Genomic DNA, 20877 nt, shown 5'->3' on the forward strand with positions numbered 1-20877 from the left:
AGATGGTTGAGGACTTCGTCGAGGTGTTCATGGATGATTTTTCGGTATTCGGGAACTCTTTTGAGGTTTGCTTGCAGAATCTAGACCGAGTGCTGGCAAGATGTGAAGAAACTAACCTGATCTTGAATTGGGAAAAATGTCACTTTATGGTCCAAGAAGGAATAGTCCTTGGGCACAAGGTTTCAAAGAGAGGGCTGGAGGTTGATCATGCAAAAGTGGAGGTCATTGAGAAGCTGCCACCTCCCATATCAGTCAAGGGTGTGCGCAGTTTCCTCGGGCATGCAGGATTCTACAAGCGCTTCATAAAGGATTTTTCAAATCGGGATAACATGATTTCATGATTTGGCGATGACTACGCGCCGCACGTCCATCGCATGATAGGCACTCAGAGCCAAAATTTTTGCTAAGTATAAAGTTCAGAAAGGGGTGTCTTGTGCGATGATTAGGCGACGCATGGTGAACGCATGATAAGCCATCAGAGGAAAAATTTTCTAAGTGTAAACTTCAGAAAAGGGGACTGTGTGCGTTGACCATGCGACGTATGCCCAACGCACGGGTCGGCCCAGTTCGATTCTTTTAAAAAAGAATAAGACATGGCCACCCCCTTTTTATTCCTCACTTCTCACAAAACCCTCCCACTCTCTCTAAATCCCTAACCACCCGAACTCACAACCAAAACGCCCTTCCCCCAATCCCTTCTAACTCCAAGGAAAGTAGTGTCAATCATCTCTCTCACAACACCAAGGTAAGAATTCGTGTGCTTTCTTCAACTAAAGCCCATCCCTTCTTTCCCCTGCTTGTTCGGTTGAGAGATTTCGAAATTAGGGTTTATGGGTTGGGCGAATTTGTATGGGTGATTTGGTATTGTGTTGTTTGAAAAGCTTGTTGGACGATAGAACAATGATTCCCAAACATGAGGGAGGGTTTCACAACCCTCCATTGTTGCAAAACTTCAAAGGATAGTTCTATGCCCACAAGTTGTTTGATAAAATCCCTCAATGAATTGTCATGTGATTGTTGTGAAGTCTTGAGTAGCAAATAAACATGAAACAACGTAGGGTACTGCCATGAACACTCATAAGTCATTCAACATGCTTTTTCATTGTTTTGTAGGACAACTTACAATTCTGTGCATTTGTCGATGTAGGCTAAAAAAAAAAAAAATTTAGTTAACTTCTTCGTTTTGAGTTTTGTGCATCATAGTCGGGAGTAAGTGTGGGGTCGTTTCACGACCCCACTAGAGAGTTATTAACATCCATGAGCATACCCGAACGATGAGCATTCATTGCCCAAACACCCAGCTTGCAATAAGTGTGGGGTCGTTTCACGACCCCACTTGGTCTAAAATTTGCTAACGAAGTTCGATGTTTTTGTTTTGAATCTCAACAGGTACAATGGTAAACAAAGGTAAGGGTAAAGTGGACGAGTCAGGCCCGTCGCAAGGTTCCAAAAGAGGTAGAGGTGGCAAGCACACCGCCACAAAGAAAGGGGCCACGACTCGTAATGGAAAGCAACCAGTGGTCCCTATCCCTCGGGCCTCTTCACAGAGGCCTCGACCTACCTTTTATGGGACCGGGTTGGCTGAAGAGTGGTACAAAGAGTTCCCATTGGCCGATGGATATGTGCATGAACGACCTGTCAACAAGGTGGCATTGAAGAAGAATTTCAGAGGAATTTACAATCAAATAGTCGGAATGGGTTGGAGCGCGGTATTTGATAACCCAGGGCCGGTAAACATCGACATGACTCTGGAGCTCTACTCCAACATTATTATGGCCAGAACAGAGGGTGGCGAGCCTCATCATTCAGTGCAATTGAGGGGTGAATGGGTGTCGTTGACAGCCTCCACCTTGTGTGCACACTTGGGAGTTCCAGACTATCCTATAGGCCCATTGCCCGAGTTCATAAAAAGGCCTGACTATAAGGCCATTCGGGAAACCTTGTGTGGCTCTGACTCCATGGCAAAGTGGGCTAGATACCGAGATGATCCGAGGAAGCACAAGACGATGCTAATGGGTGATTTTCTGAAGGAGGCACGAGTGTGGTTGCGGCTCCTAAATTACCGCATTATGCCTCTTGACCACTTCACCACTGTACTGAAAGAGAGAGTGGCAATAGTGTACTTCTTCCTGACTGGGCAACCGGTCAACATTGGATACTGGATGCTTTAGGATATGATCCGCATCAGAGAGGGAAAATCCCTCAAGCTCAGCTTTGGAAATACACTCACAGCATATCTGAGGAAGTTGGTCCCGCACTTGGAGAGCAGGTATGACAGGGTGCTTGACTGCCCAGATAACCCGATTGACATCTCTAATGTCAAAGGCCCCGAGCAGAGCAAGTTCAACCTGACTCCAGCACAAGAAAGATCGGCTCAATCCACCGTGCTAACACAACTATACAAGATGGCGTTACTCGCTAGTGAGCAGTTTGAGCTAGATATCTCAAGTGTGTTTGCGGAGTGTCCTCATACCACTTATTCAAGAGTGCTTATTGGAGAGGAGGGCAGACTGCCTGCTGATGAGGATTTGTGTTCTGCGGATCTCATAGCTGCTGAGATGAAGGAGGGTAGTGAAGAAGAATCCGAGGCACAGGATGCTGAGGATGATGAAGAAGAAGATGCCGAGCCGTCTGGTGGCGAGGCTGAGGATGATGACTAGGCCCTAGTGGGTCTCAGGGAGTATTTCTTACTTTACTTTGTTTTTCCATCTATATGCTTCGAGGGCAAAGCATGATTTAAGTGTGGGGTGGGAAATACGTCCCTTGTAACAACATTTTGAGGTTAAGGATGGTGATCAAGTTGCCATAGGTTTTCTTTTTGTTAGTGTTTAGGATTTCCATTTTTTTTTTATTATTTTTTTACGATTTGTTTTTGGTAGCTTCCTGAGTCCTTTGTAGTGGCACACACCATCCACCCCCTTGGGTTTTCTTATGACCTCAGTTCTTTCCTAAGGGGGGACCTTTGAACCGGGTTAGATTCTTAGATTTTGTAGCAGAGTCGTAGGAGTCAAGCCTGTCAGACCACTCGAATGCTAGGTGCTCAAGTTAGGTGGAATGTGGAAACCATCAGTTTTTTTTTCTTGAAGATCTTTAAAAAGCATGCTCAAAAAATTAGGCGACCTACCTCGAAATATTGCTGTAGTAGACTGCATTGACTCATTATGACCCACTTGGCATGATTTGTGATAGTTGCTTGATTGGATGGTTATATGAATCTGGTTTGTGTTGATTATGTGCTATGTGTGATGTGAGGAAATTTTGGTATGATCCATGCTTGATAATGATGACTAGAACTTGCCCGGTGTGTTGGTGAAGCAAAATTGAGTGAGACGTTTAGGAAGTGATCTAGGCATTTCTTTGTTAGCCAAAGTTTGAAACGTTGCTTGCCTACCCTTTGTGTATGTATATCCCTAGTCAACTCCGTTGAGCCTTTAGCCTTTCTTTCTACAACAGCCAAGTAGCCTACCCTCATTGTTCTTATTGACCTAGTTGGATCCCTGTTTTACTCCTTAGGCACTTTTAATGGTTATTGATTGAATTGGAGTTAGGAGGTGAATTTAAGGGAAGGTGATGGTTAGTGGGAAGCGAAAAAAAAAAACTAAACTGCTGCAATATAGGAACTGTTTAGTTTATCATCTGCATTGTTGATATCGTTTCCCACTAAGCTGTCGAAAGCAAGAGGATGCTTAAACTTAATGCAAATAAATGGGTGTGGATAAGATGGAATGGGTAACATGTAGATGAATGCTTTGGTTGATGAAGGATGGTGCAAAACAAAAATTGAACTATGATTGTAAGGTATTAAAAGTTCTTAGGGAGGTTAGTCACTATCTTCCAAAATATATCCTACCCGTCCCTAAAGCCTACATTACAACCAGACAAGTCCTAAGTGATCCTGATTCACCTCACTCTAAGTTGTTGAAAGGTTACATTAAGGGCAAGCCTATGGTTCGTCATGTTTTGAGCATTGGATATTCTTTGCGAGAGTGAGCGATATTGTGCATCTTATGTCCATTGAAATAAGTCGTTCACCTCGTGTGAGACATGGACAACTCTCTTTTGGGTGAGGGCACATAATTAATAGGAGATGGATGAAGTACTCCCGTTCAGTCAGGTAGCAGCTTCGTTATGTTTTGAGTGGTGTCTGGAGTCATATGCATGTTTGAACGTAACCTTTATAGAAAGGTTTGGGTGCTGAAATTTTGAAGCATAAAAAAAATGGTGGTTTTGAAACAATGGCATGACTTTAAAGAATTGGCCAAATGTGTATGATAATGCAATTTCGAAACGTGCATATCCACCAAATCTTGATGTAAACCTATTTGAGTGGCATGGCTAAGTATAATGCTAGGGAATGTAGGATACGGGGTTGCTCGAGGGCGAGCAAAGTCTAAGTGGGGGGTGTTGATATTTGGCACAAATATCTAGATTTAGTGTCATTTACACTTTACTTCTTTGCGCTTTCATCGCAGTTTTGAATGCGAGTTGTTGCATATGAGCTTATATTGGTATGTTTATGTGAATAGGCACAACAAGGACCAACGAAGGGTATTCCGGGCAGAAATAAGTGATTCCGAGGCTTTGTACGTCGATGAAATGCTGCGAAGGAAGTTCCAGAAAGTGAAGGAAAAAATATGACCAATGAAGGGTCTCATGCGCTGGCCATGCGCCGCACAGCCAGCGCACAAAAACACCATTCCTGAATCTCAGACAGACCATGCGTTGGTCATGCGCCGCATAAGAAGCACAAAAAAGGAAGTCATGCGCTGGCCATGCGACGCACAGCCAGCGCACAAGTGGCGTCAGTTATCCTATTCAGATCGGGATTGGGCCAACTTATTTCATATTTACCCTAGCATATAAATAGCCGTTTTTAACATTAGAAGGGCAGCTGGGGACGTTTTTTGGAGAATTGTAAAACTCTTTCTAGGTTTTATTCCTCTTCTCTTATTTTCCTTTCCATCAAGACCCTATGTTCAACATGATTTCTTGTTTCCATTATAGAATCATGTGTAACTAAACACTTAAATTCTGGGGTTGTGGCGTAGCCATGAATATTGATGTTTGACAAGTATTTCAATCTTAGTAGCTTGTTCGTATGCAATTGCTTCATTGCTTCTGTGTTTAATCTCTTGATAGTCTGCGCAACAGTCGAGTTCTATCTATTCACTTATATACGTGCTTGGGAAAGACGTTGTTCGTTTGGAGAAGAAGTAATGAGATTGTGATCTGAACATCCCTAGAGTTGGGCTAGGATTTGTGACTAGGATAGGAAATATACTTAGTTACCACAATCAATTATATACCATACTCTTATTGCATTCTTGATAGGTCAATACCATAGGAATATAGGAGGCGATTTATCTTGAATAGGCGAGTAGTGGTTCGGAAGAATACTACGAGATTAATAATCCGGTTAATTAGCTATTGTGAATAAAGTTGCTAAGTTGAGATACTTGATTGACTCAATAGGATTGGTGAACCAACCACGACCCTGGAATACTTCTAAAACCTTGATAAAAGCCATTCTTAATCACTTTCTAAGTACAAGTTCTGTTTTACATTATTAGTTAATTACATTACTGCATTTAGTATAAAAGAACCAACACTTTTATTCTTCACTTGCATAGATAGTAAGCAATAGTTTGTTGTCGTGAAATATTGGTCATAAGTCTCTGTGGGTTCAACATCCGATTTATATAATCACTTTATTACTTGTACGACCACGTACACTTGCGTGTGCATTTGGACGCAACAATTGGTCCCTTTAGAATTTTCGCTCGCCGCTATTAAGTAATAACCTACAGTAAATGCACACACATAGGAAATTCCAGTAAAAGACTCATATACCTGTAGCCGATCAGTCCTTAGCCTGATCTGGTGGGCTGTAAAGTGAAATGTGCTCTTCATCATTGTCTTCCCACCATCTGCTAGTCTGGCCTTCGTCATCTCTCTCATCTGAGTCTGAGGGATACGGATAATCCGGCAACTCCTGGTTTACTGACGGCCAGGATAGAGGGCTAGAGTAATGAGTAACACTCATCGGGATAGCTGGTCTGACGTAGTGCTCTACCATAGGAGCAGCTGGTACGGCCTGGGGAATCTCCTCCTCCGGTGTCCCATACGAACCCTCAGACGGGTCCGTGTCATAACTGTCCTCCGATGGATCCTCCTCTCTAGAAGTCAAAAATTTCGGGGGAATCGCCGCTGGGTCCTCAGAGGGATCGGTCTCAATGGAATAGTTGAGGCTCCTTCTGCTCGGTCCCAGAGCTTGTGGTCCTGCATCTACTCTAGGGACCTTCTTGGCCCCCCCTGTCTGAAGCCGATCTCTTCATCCTTATCAATTTGTGCTTACCTACAGGAAAAGAGGGTCAGAAGTGATCTTTCTTAGACTCTGGCTCTATCGCACGATCTAAGATAGAAGGAAAGGTCACTGATTCCTCAATGCCCCGCAACCTTCTATTTATAAGTGTGGCCGGCTTCACACCTATACACAGGACTCTGCTTGACACGGTCTGTAGACAATCCCTACGACGAACTGCTCTGATACCACTTTTGTCACGACCCAAACCGATGAGCCGTGACGAGTGCCCGACCACTACTGGCCAAGCACACCTATGCTTGCATCTGCTCTATACTAAACAACTTGGTGGCCCACTTTGACCGATGTTCCACTGGTACAGTTCGCGGTAGCATTTATACGATAGATCTTATCTCAGAATTCCACGAAACATACATGTGGATATGCATATGTAAGCATACTAGCAGAGGATGACAACACAGACCAACTTAGTCACCGTATATACTGTTCACAAAATTAAGGGACAACTGAAAGCACATGACGACCCCCACTATATATACACTGTCTACAGACCTCTATGGAATATAGACTACAAAAAGGACAGGACAAGGCCTTGCCATACCCATATATGTACATGTCAAAAGACATACCAAAGGGCTGTTGCTCTGGTCCAAATGGAGCTTGCTGGCTGGAACTGGAAAAAAGTCCTACTGGTGTGGCTCACTCGGCTTGCTATCTGAACCTGCGAGCATGAACGCAGCGTCCACAAGAAATGACGTCAGTACGAACAGAGTATTGAGTATGTAAGGCACATATGATAACATAATAAGGAAATATAGAAGACATAAGGAGAAAGTATAACTGTAGTTGTTTGCCTCTTAAGGCGGAATCATGTATGCTCACCTTTACCTTTTAAACATATTACACATACCTACAAAAACTATCTGAATCAAATAACATCATTAGCCCGCGTCTGGGGTAATCATCTCACGCTGCCCACTAGTGATGCTGCCTGTGCCATATAGACACGGTGTATAAGCCGCCCGCCTTAGCGGTGCTGCCCGGCCATATAGGCACGGTGTTACCATCATTATCCATAGCCGCCCACCATAGTGGTGTTGCCCGGCCATCTAGGCACGGTGTAATCATCATCATATACTTATCATGGAGCATGCATAGGAGCTCAAATAAAAACTGTAACTCTATCGGAGTGACGTAAGATCGGTAACCTCCGATTGTATTATGGAATAATCATGATCGTCATGTCTCACCTTGAAGGAACTAGCTTTATGAGGTGAGACTATCAATGAAGAATAACATCAAGGGAAAACATAGAATAAGATCATAAATCTTATAAAACGTCAATTCAGACACTTTGGAATCTTTAGAAATAGAGTCATCATCAATGAATAAAATTGAGAAAATCAAGAAATAACTCAACATTCTCATATTCACATTGAAATCATAAGCTTGGAACCTTTAAACACGGAATCGTCATCATCATCGTCATCATAATCATCATAGAAAACATCTCATCTTTAGTATCATAAGAAACTCCTTAAGAATCATGAACGTCTAACTTTTGGAAGTAAGGAAGGGGATGGAAACATATGTGGAATCATAACATAGGAATCATGTCTTTGAAAAAAAGGGACAAGCCTTATCATAACATAGGAATCATGTCTTTGCCCTTCGTGTTCGCGGCCTTGGGTCGTGCTCGCGAAGGGTTAATCTCTAACACTCTTCACGTTCGCAGCCCTGTGGTCGCGTTCCTGAAGAGCAATTTTCTGCTCTGGTGGCCTGACTTGTAACGCCCATAACTCTCTACTCCGATGTCCGATTGACGAACGGTTTGTTGCGTTGGAAACTAGACTTCATGAACTTCAATTTAGGCTTTGCTTTACCCCAAAACTCCTCATATACTAAAAGATATTCTTTCTCCAAATAGGGCCAAAATTGCCTCTCATATTTTCTCCAAGATCCAACAAACTTAATTTCCTTGGTTTACTTGCCCTCTAATCCTTTTGTAACTTATTATATGAACTTAAACCCACATAAACATAAGATAAGTGCATCTAATCGTATATACATGCTTGAAGAAAACTCCAGAGTCCATACCTAAAGCAACCAACACTTATAAATCTCAACGTACAGAACTACGGGGTGTAACATCAACTTTTTAAGGGCCCCAATTTTCCTAAAAAGTATTAGAGATATTATTAATTTTTTTGTTAAATTCTAATTCCCCGCTTTTACTATTCTTATTATCTTATATTAAATATTCTAATTTCAAAAAGAGAAAAAAAGAGAATTTGAATAATTAATTAAATCCCAACAAAAAACCCTTGATAGCTATATTATCAATTAAAAAGGATAAGTGTTTGTTGCTTTAGGATTTGTTAGAAACCCTTGATTGCTATATTATTAATTGAAAGGGATTTGTTAGAAACCCTTGATAGCTATATTAACATGATTGAAATCTTAGCTTTCTAAATACATCCAAGAAAATTAAATAGACAGCAGAATAAGGAACCTGTAGACAAAGACAAAACATAAAACTGAAATGGCACTTCATACTATAATAGATATAGAGTTGGGATCCAACCACACAGCCTTGTCAACATAGTCATACAAGCTTTAACTTAAAAACATTCAGAGTGCCTGACATAATTTAAAAGGTCTGATAGCTAATGCCAAAGTCTTACATAGATTAGCTGTTTTAACTTAAACAAAAGACCAGTTTATGAACATGAAAGCTAGGCAGTGATTGGAATCATCATCATTGAGAACCTTCCATGCTATGGCTTGCTCATATGATACTGGTCTCCCCATGCTAGATACACATATTCCTGCTGGCAGATAGGCAAAGCCCTAAAAGAAGGGTAACAATGATAAGTATCAGGACTTATCAAATTCAGCAGTTACTACCTACAGCCTTTTGTTGTATGAGTTGATAACATGTAGTCAATAACTGGTCTAGCACTTGTGGAATCAAAACTTGTAAGGTTTCTGATTATTGTTGGAACTATTTTGCTAAGTTGAAGGACATATATAACCAACATATCATGGAAGTAGTCTAACCTGCTGCATGATCTTGGAGAACTCTGATAGGAGGACCTTACGACCAGATTCATCTAGAATCTTATCAAGCATTATATCCTGAAGAGCTAACAAGGTGGTTTCAAGCATGTCAAGACCTGCCTGGTTTGCAAATGTAAAAACTGCAGATGCCTGCATTAACAAGTTCATTAACTAATTAGGTATCTTGTTTCATCTCTAGAAAGAACCTTGGATAAATACTAAGTATTGATTAATTCATGGTTCGGAACAAGTTTAGAAGCAGCGTTACTGACGTTCATTTTGACCGAGCAACACATTATTGCATCACCGTGGTGCCAGAGTTGTTTCAGAATAGCATCACCAGCTTGAGAGTCAACCTGAAACAGGTCTCCTCCAGTATGCACCCTGGAATATAATCGGGAAATAGTTAGACCAGGTAAAACATTCAATGTCACTGCAAGTTCCATGCAAATCATCAACTTGTCTTCGAAGTTCAAAGAGCTAATACATACGAGGTCAAAAGTAATTCTTTTTTCCCACTTCATTACAATGACAGGTTAATTGTTGATATGAAGTTTTACAGGTAATGACGCAAAACATGTTAGTACGAAAATGCCAAAAGTACAGAAAGGACGTTTGAAACCCATACCTATAGCTCCGGGAAATCCACCTTGCCAAAGTGACAGCTTCAGGTGAACCAGGGAAGGGTTTAGGTGTCAACTGAGAGCTGAGTCGAGAAGGTGCTATGGCCATTGCAACTCTCTGAACAGAGCCTACTATACTTCGCACATATTGGCGAGCCATTGCAGCTACATTATCCCGGTAATGACTCTCAAAAGTAAACTGGAATGCAATTGTCAAGACTGAACGATGGTTGTAATTGCTTGCTTCAATTTCACCAGCTGGACGTGTCCCGCCAGTTCCAGCTTCAAGAGTCGAAGCTAAATCCAAGGTCCGAGTTGCTGCAGGGACATCCTGCATCATAAAATTAGTTTACTTTTAGAATAAACTACGAAGATAATCCTCACTCTTCAAGCTTTAACTATGAATTTTCCATTGTCTGGACCAGTTAAAATTCAGAAGCTTGTGACTGAAACGCTAGACGTTATGTACGCATATTACTGAACTGATTTAGGTTCCAGTGGAATGACACGGAAGCCAGATGGAAGCAATGGGGCATCATCACCAAAAGATTCATCAATAGGTGCAAAAACAAGCTGAGCACAGGCACCTGCAGCATTCTCATCAACTCCACTGCATAACTGCAATGGTAGTAAGATAATTAGTGAACCAAAAATGTCGAAAAGCACACAAATTTCAATTTAAGGTGTATGAATTCTCAACCTGTAACAAGTACATATCCCGTGACAAAGCAATATCCTCTGGAGAGAAAGCAGGACCCTCTAGACGTACTACCTCGAGAAACTAGATAAAAAGGAAAAGTTAAACCACAAAATGATTCATCCGTCACGGAATGTAGACAACATCTACCAGGGCAACAATTATTAAGTAGAACATGATAAGACTGTTACCTCCTCATGCTCCACAGTCTGAGCTAGGGGTAAAATGACCTGGCTACTTGGGAAGCCACCTGGTCTGGCACAAGGGACAGCATATGGACTGGCTTTAAGAGATGCAGCAGAATAAGCATCAACCCCATAATCTGCCCACTCAGAACGGTGCTCCCTAAGAAAACGAACAAGCAAAGGAGGGGGAACATTCTACATAACAAAAGTACTAGAAAGAGATTAGAACATATCCACAATCACAAACTAGAAAATTAATTCTAATTCTTATTTTTTAACATAAACTAAAGTCAAATATCAATTCGAACATACCTGAAGAAGCATAGATGCCCGGGCACACAGAACTCCTCCAAATGTAGGGAGTATTGACAAAGTGTTGTACTGTGAACCAAGGAATTTGCTTGAAGATGAGTTTATAGCAATTGTTACATCCTCTACACCATCACTATCCATAATAGTCCAACCATCATCAACAAATCCATTAACAGCATCATTAAATCCCCTGTAGTAATATCAAGGATTAAATTCTGAAGAGACTAATAGAAACTGGTAGAAAGCATAGCGTTTCTAAAAGCTTCATTACAACTGTGTTGCGGCAGTATATATTATTTCTAAGTCTCTAACGGAATAATTGGCTTTTCTTCTCACCTGCATAATCTCTGACTTAGTGCCCTCAAAACAGCAGGTTGGCGACCCCCTGTGTATTGGATCTCTCCGCTGGTCTCTTGTGCAATTTGCCGTATGTGTCGCAAGGCCTGTACAGATAACTCCGACTTATTAATGATTAAATCACCTTGTCATTGCGGAGACAGACATTCGAACAAATGCAGAATTCCTTACAGCCATAGTCATCTTCTGAGCAAGGATCTTGGAAGACTCATAAAGTGGCCTCAGAACCTCAGGGACACTCCAAGCCTGCGCACAGATAGGGTATGTTCAACTATAGTAATCTAAAGAAATCAAAATTTCAATCGACCAACATTTTCCAGACTTACATCAAGATCAATATGATCAACAATGTGAATCATTGAGCCCCCACCCTCACAAGGCCTTATGAGGTAGCCACTCGGTAGCATTTCAGCCCTGACAAAACTTGTAGCAGGAGGCCCTGTTGGGCCACCAGTTGCTGGCGTCAGAGATCGTTCACATATCTGCATTTTGTTTGCCAGAAAAAAATTATTGTAAATGAAAGGTTGTAGCTATAGCCTGCTTTTGCAACAATAGGCAAATAGAGCTTAGAAACATTAATTTTGGATTATGCCTAATACATACCACAAGACTGCCATCCTCCAAACTTGTAGTGTATCTCAATGTCCAAAAGTCACGAGCAGATGCCAAAGTAGTTGGAGCATAAGTCTAACAAAGAAGCACATGGCAAACACCAATTTATTGAGCACAGAACTAAATCAAATGTGATTCACATGGTATCAACCCAACAAACAACTGATGCAGGGGAATGCAACAAACCTGCAAGTAAATAAGCTCTATTGTCCCTCCATTGCCAGTAGGGATTACACTCAGTATATTAAGGCAACGGCAATCGCGATACCAAGAAGGACGATCTTTGAGTATCTCAGCGACCTGGGAAAAAAAATTACAGCTGATAAAACAAGGCTAGAAATAAGATAAAAACTCATAACCAGAAAGACAACTGAAGTACCTTCGTGGGCTCTAGACTCACGAGGCCGCAGGCACGTGCTGCTACCCCACTGCAGTTGCGGGAAACAGCAACAATACCAATAGAATCCGGACCAGGCTGAATGGGGAAGTCGAATGAGGGGGCAAGTTAACAATTGAATACATGTAATGAACAAGTTAGAAACTAGAGATGCACAATCAACTAAAGGAATTACCTTCATCCCAATCATCTGTACCCAGTCGACAGCAGTTCCAGTAGCCTTTCCAAGGAACACTGCCAGGGTCTCCTCAGCTATTGCAAGAAGACTGAAAACACTTGCCAAAATGTTTATTAGTTTTTCAACTAGAGAACACCATATAGATGTTTAAAAAAAAAAAATTAGATTACCCAGCTGGGTTATTCGCATCCCTCTCTGGATGCTGAGGTGTTGGGTTTTTTCTTTGCTGCTGAGCACTCACGACCACAGATTCACAGCTTGTATCTGTGGTCGTGCTGCTAACCTGCTACGATAATTGTCTTCAGTTTCATTTTAGCAAAAGAAACAGACAATACAGAATAAAGATATGGGAATTGCTTCGTGAAATGATAGAAACAAGACAGAAGGTTAAATGCGCCCATGTAAGCTTCAGCAAAACAACATTCTAAGTTATAGTGTCCTAAAAAATTAATTAACATAGACAAAATGAGCTATAGGTTAACAAAATAAGATATAGGTTAAGTAAAAACCTACAGTCTATTTGAGTTCTATTAATCAAAGAAGACCAATTTGCTCATGTAGAGAAAGAACTGGAATCTCCACGGATTACCAAGTTTGTAAAGCAAGTTTGCAACTCACAGTATTGATTTGTTGTTTCATGTAGCCATTCTCATACACAAGCTGCGACACTTGCTTCTGTAATCGGTCATTTTCTTCCATTAGCAGCTTGTTCATAGCACTCAGCTTCCTGTTAACAGTCTGGAGACGAGAAGCTTCCTTCCTCTGCTTTTCACGGCATCTACAAAGGTTTTCAACACATTGATTCGAAGACTCGAATTGGCATATTCACATGCTCCAAATGAAAGGATAAGACATCAGACAGTATTCTAAAAATCAAAGTACTTAAAAGAACTTCCATTTCTGCTAACGAGTGACTGCAAAGTAATTCTGACATGAGTTTGAATTCAACCGAAGACAATTGTCGAGAAAATTTTGTCAATACCTATCTTTATTAGACAAATAAGGGACTCTTGGTATAACATGCAACACAGATCACACTGAAATTTTAAAGCATTTTTAGAATCAAAGTTTTCTCTTGGGGATACATACGCTTGAATTATTTTATGGATTGTTTCAAATACATTTTTCTAAGTTATACCAAGGACAAATTAAGGCCATAATTCATTGTTGCAATTAAGGTCTCCCAGTCCCCATAGCTACAAAACTCAAGAGAAAGACAATTTTTTACACTGACAAGTAAGTCAGGCAAAGATAATTCTCAATGTCTATCATTTCACTTCAATATCCATTAAAGCTAATCCAGATACTCAAAAGCAGATTTTTTTATGACTAAAGGAAAAATACAAAGCACAGTGTCACCAAAAAGTAGTAATAGGTGTATATGTCTGCTCCAATAGGCAAAACAGGAAAGAAAGAAAGAACAAAGAAATGGGTGAAAAAACAGGCATCTCATCATTTTAAAACTGGATCAACCTTTAAAAATTGACAATATAAACAGGGAAAAATAAGAGTTTGCCAATGCTGTGAACATGCTTTTGAAACCTTGAACCAGACAAGGATATAAGAAGTTTAAATTGTGAAAACGCTCATTAATTGACTGAAACTATATTATGGGTGGGGAAAGTCCATGAGAGTTAAAATAAGGAGGAATCAGAAAAGAAGAAAACAAAAATAAAATAATAATATTATAAGGCTAGTTCTTGTTTTATTAAAAGAAAATAGAAGTATCTAAATGGGAGCTCATAGAAAAGGAACGCCATATTTCGGGAAAAGGCAGAAAATTCCTAAAAGAACCAAAACAACCCACATTTTTCTTCTTCTAGTCATTCCATTAATAAACTGAAATATCATATGACCACACGAACCAAATGCACAAAATCTCTCAGCAATTTAGCTTGCCAAAAAATGATGACCAAATCTAGAAAGCTACATTTTTTTTCTGGAGAATTTTTGCATCCACAGGAATGCACAATTAAAAAAAGGGTGTATTTGATCTTCTATTTACAGACCCTAGTTTAAAAAAAAAAAAAAAGAGAGACAAGATGAAAAGACATAAAAGCTCATTCTTTCACATTTTTCATATTTAAAGAAAAAAGGTCACTAAAAACAACTATTTTCCTTCAAAAAAAAGATGCAAAAAGACCCATTCATGTCCTAAAATGAGAGAAAATGAAAAGAATTAATATTTCCCAAAACAAAATCCTCTCCAAATTTCAATATGAAGTCTAAACAAAAGACAAATTTGAGGGAAAAAAAACAATGTGTATAGTAAATGTAACAAAATCGGAAAGTGAATATCATATCATTCATTAATAACAACTATTTTCCACCTTAAAAAGCACAGTTTTTTTTTTCTCTTAAAAAAGAGATACAAAAACCATTAAAAGTCCTAACCTTCGGTTCTGAAACCAAACTTTGATCTGTTTAGGTTCAATATTAGAGAGAATAGGACACTCCCTAATGAGCTGTTGCCTCCTTAAAGAAGTTGGTTTTGGACATTCAGCATAAACTCTTTCCAAAGCTTCCACTTGTTCTGGTGTGTACCTCACATACTTTCCATTATCCATCTCGTTTTTGTTACTTTCTCCTCCTCTATGCAAACACAAGGCCATTAAAAAAAGACTCTAAATGTGTTTTCAACAAGAAATATTAATGGTTGGTTTTTGTTGTTGCATTAACAGGTAGGCTCTCTCCTCCAAGAGAGCCACCTCTTTCACTCATCAAGTAACTCTCAAAGAAGACTTGGTTTTTTTTCCCTAACGGTAAGAACGAAGAGAGGAGGGTCTTTATCTCAAGTGTAGAGAGAGAGAGAGAGAGGAAAGTAATGTGTTCTACACAGGACAAAGAGAAGAAAAACACACAAAGAAACCAAGAAACCAAGAAACCAAAAAACCAAAAGTTAAAACACCAAATTTAATACTCTGTCCATATAGATAGAGAGAGAGAGAAGAAAAAGATTGTCTGTATTATACTACAGTACATGATACAGTGTTGTAGCAATAGGGATACGGTTCCAAGATTCAATTTTTATTTGATCAAATACTATATCCTATTGGGTGTATAGGTAGGTATAGGACTGAAAAGTAGAGAAAAGAGGTGAAACAGTGAAAAGATTGAAGAGAGAATAAATGGAAAACAGTAGGCTGTTCTTTCCAGAAACAAAAGCAGCACAGGTGCAGTTTTTGGCAACAAATGTGGGTAGCTTTTTGAGACCCCGTATTATACCCAACCCCCTTTCCTACTTTTCTCTGTGTGCTAAAAAGAAAATAGATGTAGTACAGCTCTGCTCAGTGTCAAAGTTTCTCTCTCCTCTGTCCAAGCTGTAATGATGCATGGGCTGCGTTTATTTTCCCTTTTCTTTTTTTGTATATTCACACAGTACGTGGGCGGGGCGGGGGGAGGGGTGGGTGGGTGCATCCTTCCATACTGCATGTATAGACAAACCGCATGCTGCATGGAAGGCGTGATAAGAAAGGGGAAAATAATAATAAGCTTAATGCATAAGCCTTTTTCGGGAGATTTCATTTATTAATACTTGAACTAAGAGCCGTTTGGACATGATTCGGAATCACGAGATAATATCATGTTTGGACATGCAATTTAAATTTCTTATATTATATTTTTTCTTATAGATCTAAAAACCCCACAAATTGGGAAAACTATTAAAACTTTCTCAATTCTTATACAATCTTACCAAATGAGCAAGTCAATAGTTCATAACAAAATTAATACGCTACTAGAAGGCCTTTCTAAAAAATACATCAATTGATCAAACTTTAGTTCAATAAAAAGAAAAATTTAACATGAATAGTAATGTAACTGCTTTTTAAAATAATCCTCCCACATGGTACAAACATATTTAATGGTTGGTAGAAGTTAATGAGGTTGGTAAACGGTTGGTGGAGTAATTGTTAAAAATATCTACCAACTTATGGATTTTTTTTTACAAATATAAATTTATGGGTCAAGTTTTACATTTAAAGATTTTGAAATCATGATTTGAAATCCCAAATCATGCCTTTTTAGATGATTTAGGATTTCATCCGGTGACTTGAAATCATGACATGAAAGTCTTGTTTCAATTGAATTTCTTAACTCTTAATAAATTGTTGTTTCAATTTAAATTTTGATTTTTTTTTTACGTGTATTTTCATTCATTTATTAGTTAGTTTAGTTAAACCGCATAAAATATGTCATCTCCTCTAATTATATGCATTTGCCTAATAAGCTGTAAAACCCCAATCTTTTCTACTTGAGGTTGACACGTATAATTAAAGGAGATGACATATTTTATGTGATTAACTTAATTACTTAATACACGAATGAAAACACACACATTTTTTTTTTTTGCTAAATTTGAATAAAAAATATCTAATTGAAACAGTTTATTAAGAGTTGAGGTATTCAATTGAAACAAAGCTTAGTCCGAGTGTTTAAATGAATATCCTGCCCAAATTTTAGATTAGGCAATTCTAAAAGAGTCCTCTCTCAGCTTTGGGTTGATTTGTTCACTTTTGCCTTTTTAAATTTATTTTAGGAAAATTGTTTGCATAGTTTAGTTTTACTAGCTACCTCTTACACTTATTTAGGGGGAATTAATCCCTCATTTGTTCACGTGGTTGGGAAAGTGTGGATCCTTTCCAAAGATGCCTAGCTAATACCAAGAAAAAAAGGAGTAAGATGATAATTATATAAGTGTCATTTTTTAAAGAGTGAATTTCACGACCCATGCCGGCGAGTCATGACCCTAATGATCAAACACCCCTATACTCGTATCTGGATAACAAGGCCCACAAATCACACTCTGAACTATACTAACTCATGAAAGGGTGACATCATGAACTATGTACAACTGTACACACACACACACACACACATATATATATATATATATATATATATATATATATATATATATATATATATATATATTTACTGAAAGGACAGTGCTAGTCGACTAGGCCGCTACATATGTTGTACACAAAATAATAGGAGCCGATAAGGCTACATCATCTATCACATACATACAACTGTCTACAAACCTCTAATGGAGTAGAAAACTGTAGAAAGGATGGGACAGGGCCCCATCATACCCATATGCATATACATCTCCAAAAGAATGGCATATCAAAATAAACTGCAGCTCCGGATCAAATGGAGCGCACCAACTACTGCTGAGTAAAGGTCCTACTGAGCGGGACCACCTATCTGTCTACCTGTACCTGCGGGCATGAACGCAGTCCCCCAAGTAATAGGGGAGTCAGTACAGACAATGTACTGAGTATGTAAGGCATAATAATATCAAGTACATAAGAATCATGAGAGACATGTGAACATGAAAGCTAAATCTCCATATCTGAATGCATCTGTAACTGAACATCTGGAACATCTGTATAACATAAAAGTGCCTCGCAGGCTATATGAGATGCACAGGTCATAATATAACTGTTAGTGTTGTGGAACGTACAGCCCGATCTATATCCCATATGTTAGTGCCGAGGAACGTATGACCCGATCCATATATCATATAATAGTGCCAAGGAACGTACAGCCCGATCCATATATCATCATCATCACTGTGCACCATCTGATCAGGTGGTACTGCGTATATAACGCCTATCCCTTTCCCCATACCCCATATACATATAATATATGCGTATATAACGCCTCCTGGTCATAGTTCAATGTGTATATATATAAATGAATGCGATACATGAACAAACTGAATACATAGAACTCTCGAAGTGACATAGGGTCATACTACCTCCGATGAACATTCTTTGAGCTAACATCATCAGTGACCCATGAACAAAAGGAACAATCATAGCGGGGTATAGGAACATCAAAACTGAAGTAATCCTAGTACTTCTAATAGTAGAGTAATATGCAAGCTCGTTTACTCGCTGATTGGTTCATATCATAAGATCATGTCAAAATGAAAAGAGGGATAGCCTTAACATACCTTAACGTCTCCTTAATCGCTTAACGTTCTCCTTCCATGTTCGCAAGGTCTACATTTAAAAGGATCATACTAAGGTTAAGTCTTAGAAACACTCTTAATTTCAAACTAAAACAATTCATGACTTAACGTAAATTGGGCAGCATTTCCCCTATTTCCTAGACTGCCATCATATTGCAAAACAACTCCCAAAAAACTATAATAACATCCACAATATCATAACCAAGTAGTCATATTTCATTAAGTCTCAAAATTCATTCTCACATTCAACTTATATCAACAACTTCACACCAACCCTTTGCATAATCGTACACAACACTTTCTTGTCATCGTTATTACCCTTCATAACGAGATTATAATCATAACATTCTAACAATGATAACCCAAGTTAAGTTACTACTCAAAATATCATGAATTCTACATTTGAACTTCATCTTCTACTTTCTCCCTTCACCCAAGTTATTCAACAACTAAGCATGCTTAACAATATGAAGTAGACATGAAAACTAACCTTTTATCACACAAGAGCAAGCTTTGAATCAAATCATCCACTTGAGTGAAACCCCAACTTCAACACCAAAGAAAATCTTGAGTTCTACAAATCCTAGTAAGCCTTCCAACACTTGAATCTCTTTATTCTTGCTATTTGATCTATGATCTCTCTTGGGTTTGTGTGGATATGCTTGGAGGAAGGTTCTAGAGCTTTGCAGACTTGGGGAAATATTGGAAATGAAATAAATGAACAAGGGTCGTCCATATATAAGAAAATAAAAACTGGCCCGACCCAATTATATGACCATTTATACGGTCTGTATAACTTATATGGTCCGTATAAATGGACCGTATAATCCACCATGGGTTTACCCTTCTCTCGAATGGTTATACGGACCATTATACGGGCCGTATAAGTTATATAGTCCGTATAAGTGGCCGTGTAACCCAAATTTTTCCGAAACATTCTCTCGTCGATTCGTTCAACTTCCAATCCTTATGGAACCTTATTGACACTTATATAACACTTCATTAACCATCTAAGAATCCCTATAGCTCCTCCTCAAGACATTACTAAATAATTATAGCTCACTTGTTGCGAAACCTTCCCAAACATAACTTGCGTTTCACTTCCTTTGACGAACTTAGTCTCACTGATTCATATGACTTCAAGATCTTATGGTACATGCTTAAAGTTATCAAATACTCTCCTTAATCTCATAAGGACTTCATGATCACCTAAAGCTCGCGTTGTTGTACTCACAATGCAACGGTCCAAATCTCTGAGATGTAACAATGAATTTCACTTTACCTCTATTGTATAGTAACGATAATATCCTTCACATATTGAATGGGAACATAAGGAGGTTATCTTCCCATTCAATATATGGAGGGGGTATTGTTTCCCAACTCTTAAATGTTAGGGGTAAAGTGGAATTGACTTTTTTTTAAAATAAATATTTATATAACCGAATAATCTTAATCTTCTTTTCTTAATATGTAAATATTCCTAACAGAACTAATTGCGTGGTGGTTCTTTTATTTTGAGACTAATGTTTTTATATGGTTCCTACTCACTTTTAACATTTCATTTTTCTTTTATCTTTTCTTCTTCACCATTGTTTTAATTTGTTGGTAAAATCTGCACCTTTTATATCTACTCTACCATTATTAATACCATCACATGGTATTAATTACCTCCGCCACTACCACTCGGGATATCGGACAACACTGATCTTTGATCCCACCACACATTTGTGCCTTTGATGTATTTGATGTGGTTTTCTTTGTCTCTTGACATCTCACTTAGCTTTTGAAATGAGGAAGGGTAATACTGATAAATTGGGTTGTGATTTGCATTTCATGGCAATTATTGTGGATCCCACCATATGTGATATTGATGAGGTTGATTCATGCATAGCATACATTCCATATTTCATGTGATATTAATTTGATATGATTACTATTGAAATGATGATAAATGAGAGAGTGGAGCCTCCCAGGTCTTTGCCGGAGAGCGTAAAAGAGAGAGAAAGAGTACTCGTGATCCAAGGTCATTTTCGGAGCGAGCCATGATCCGAGGTTGTTACCGGAGCAGAAGAGAGTGCTCGTGATTCGAGATACATTCCAGAGCAAGAGTGGTACATGGACTTCGCAGGTATCCCATGGGTCATGGCTATGAGA

The 20877-nt window shown here is 39.0% G+C and overlaps 1 protein-coding gene across 3 annotated transcripts; it reads right to left on the reverse strand.

Moving 5' to 3' along the window:
• Window positions 1-8849: 8849 nt before the first annotated feature.
• On the reverse strand, window positions 8850-15937 carry LOC132631646 (homeobox-leucine zipper protein ATHB-14-like). Of its 3 annotated transcripts, none has more exons than XM_060347301.1 (18): window positions 15138-15937; window positions 13362-13521; window positions 12914-13029; window positions 12741-12831; window positions 12548-12643; window positions 12355-12468; window positions 12160-12243; window positions 11883-12038; window positions 11728-11802; window positions 11536-11642; window positions 11200-11389; window positions 10894-11082; window positions 10706-10786; window positions 10489-10623; window positions 10011-10336; window positions 9655-9766; window positions 9383-9532; window positions 8850-9172 (listed from the first exon to the last, which is right to left on the reverse strand). In XM_060347301.1, the coding sequence occupies exons 1-18, from the start codon at window positions 15353-15355 to the stop codon at window positions 9026-9028; spliced, it is 2547 nt and encodes an 848-aa protein (XP_060203284.1). In that variant the 5' UTR covers window positions 15356-15937; the 3' UTR covers window positions 8850-9025. The 3 variants fall into 3 exon arrangements, with proteins under 3 accessions (XP_060203284.1, XP_060203285.1, XP_060203286.1); XM_060347302.1 differs by having other exon boundaries at window positions 12914-13026; window positions 15138-15936; XM_060347303.1 differs by lacking the exon at window positions 15138-15937 and adding an exon at window positions 14551-14950.
• Window positions 15938-20877: the final 4940 nt, after the last annotated feature.

This window comes from Lycium barbarum, chromosome 3 (assembly GCF_019175385.1).
Source record: "Lycium barbarum isolate Lr01 chromosome 3, ASM1917538v2, whole genome shotgun sequence".
In the NCBI taxonomy this organism is placed as follows: domain Eukaryota; kingdom Viridiplantae; phylum Streptophyta; class Magnoliopsida; order Solanales; family Solanaceae; genus Lycium; species Lycium barbarum.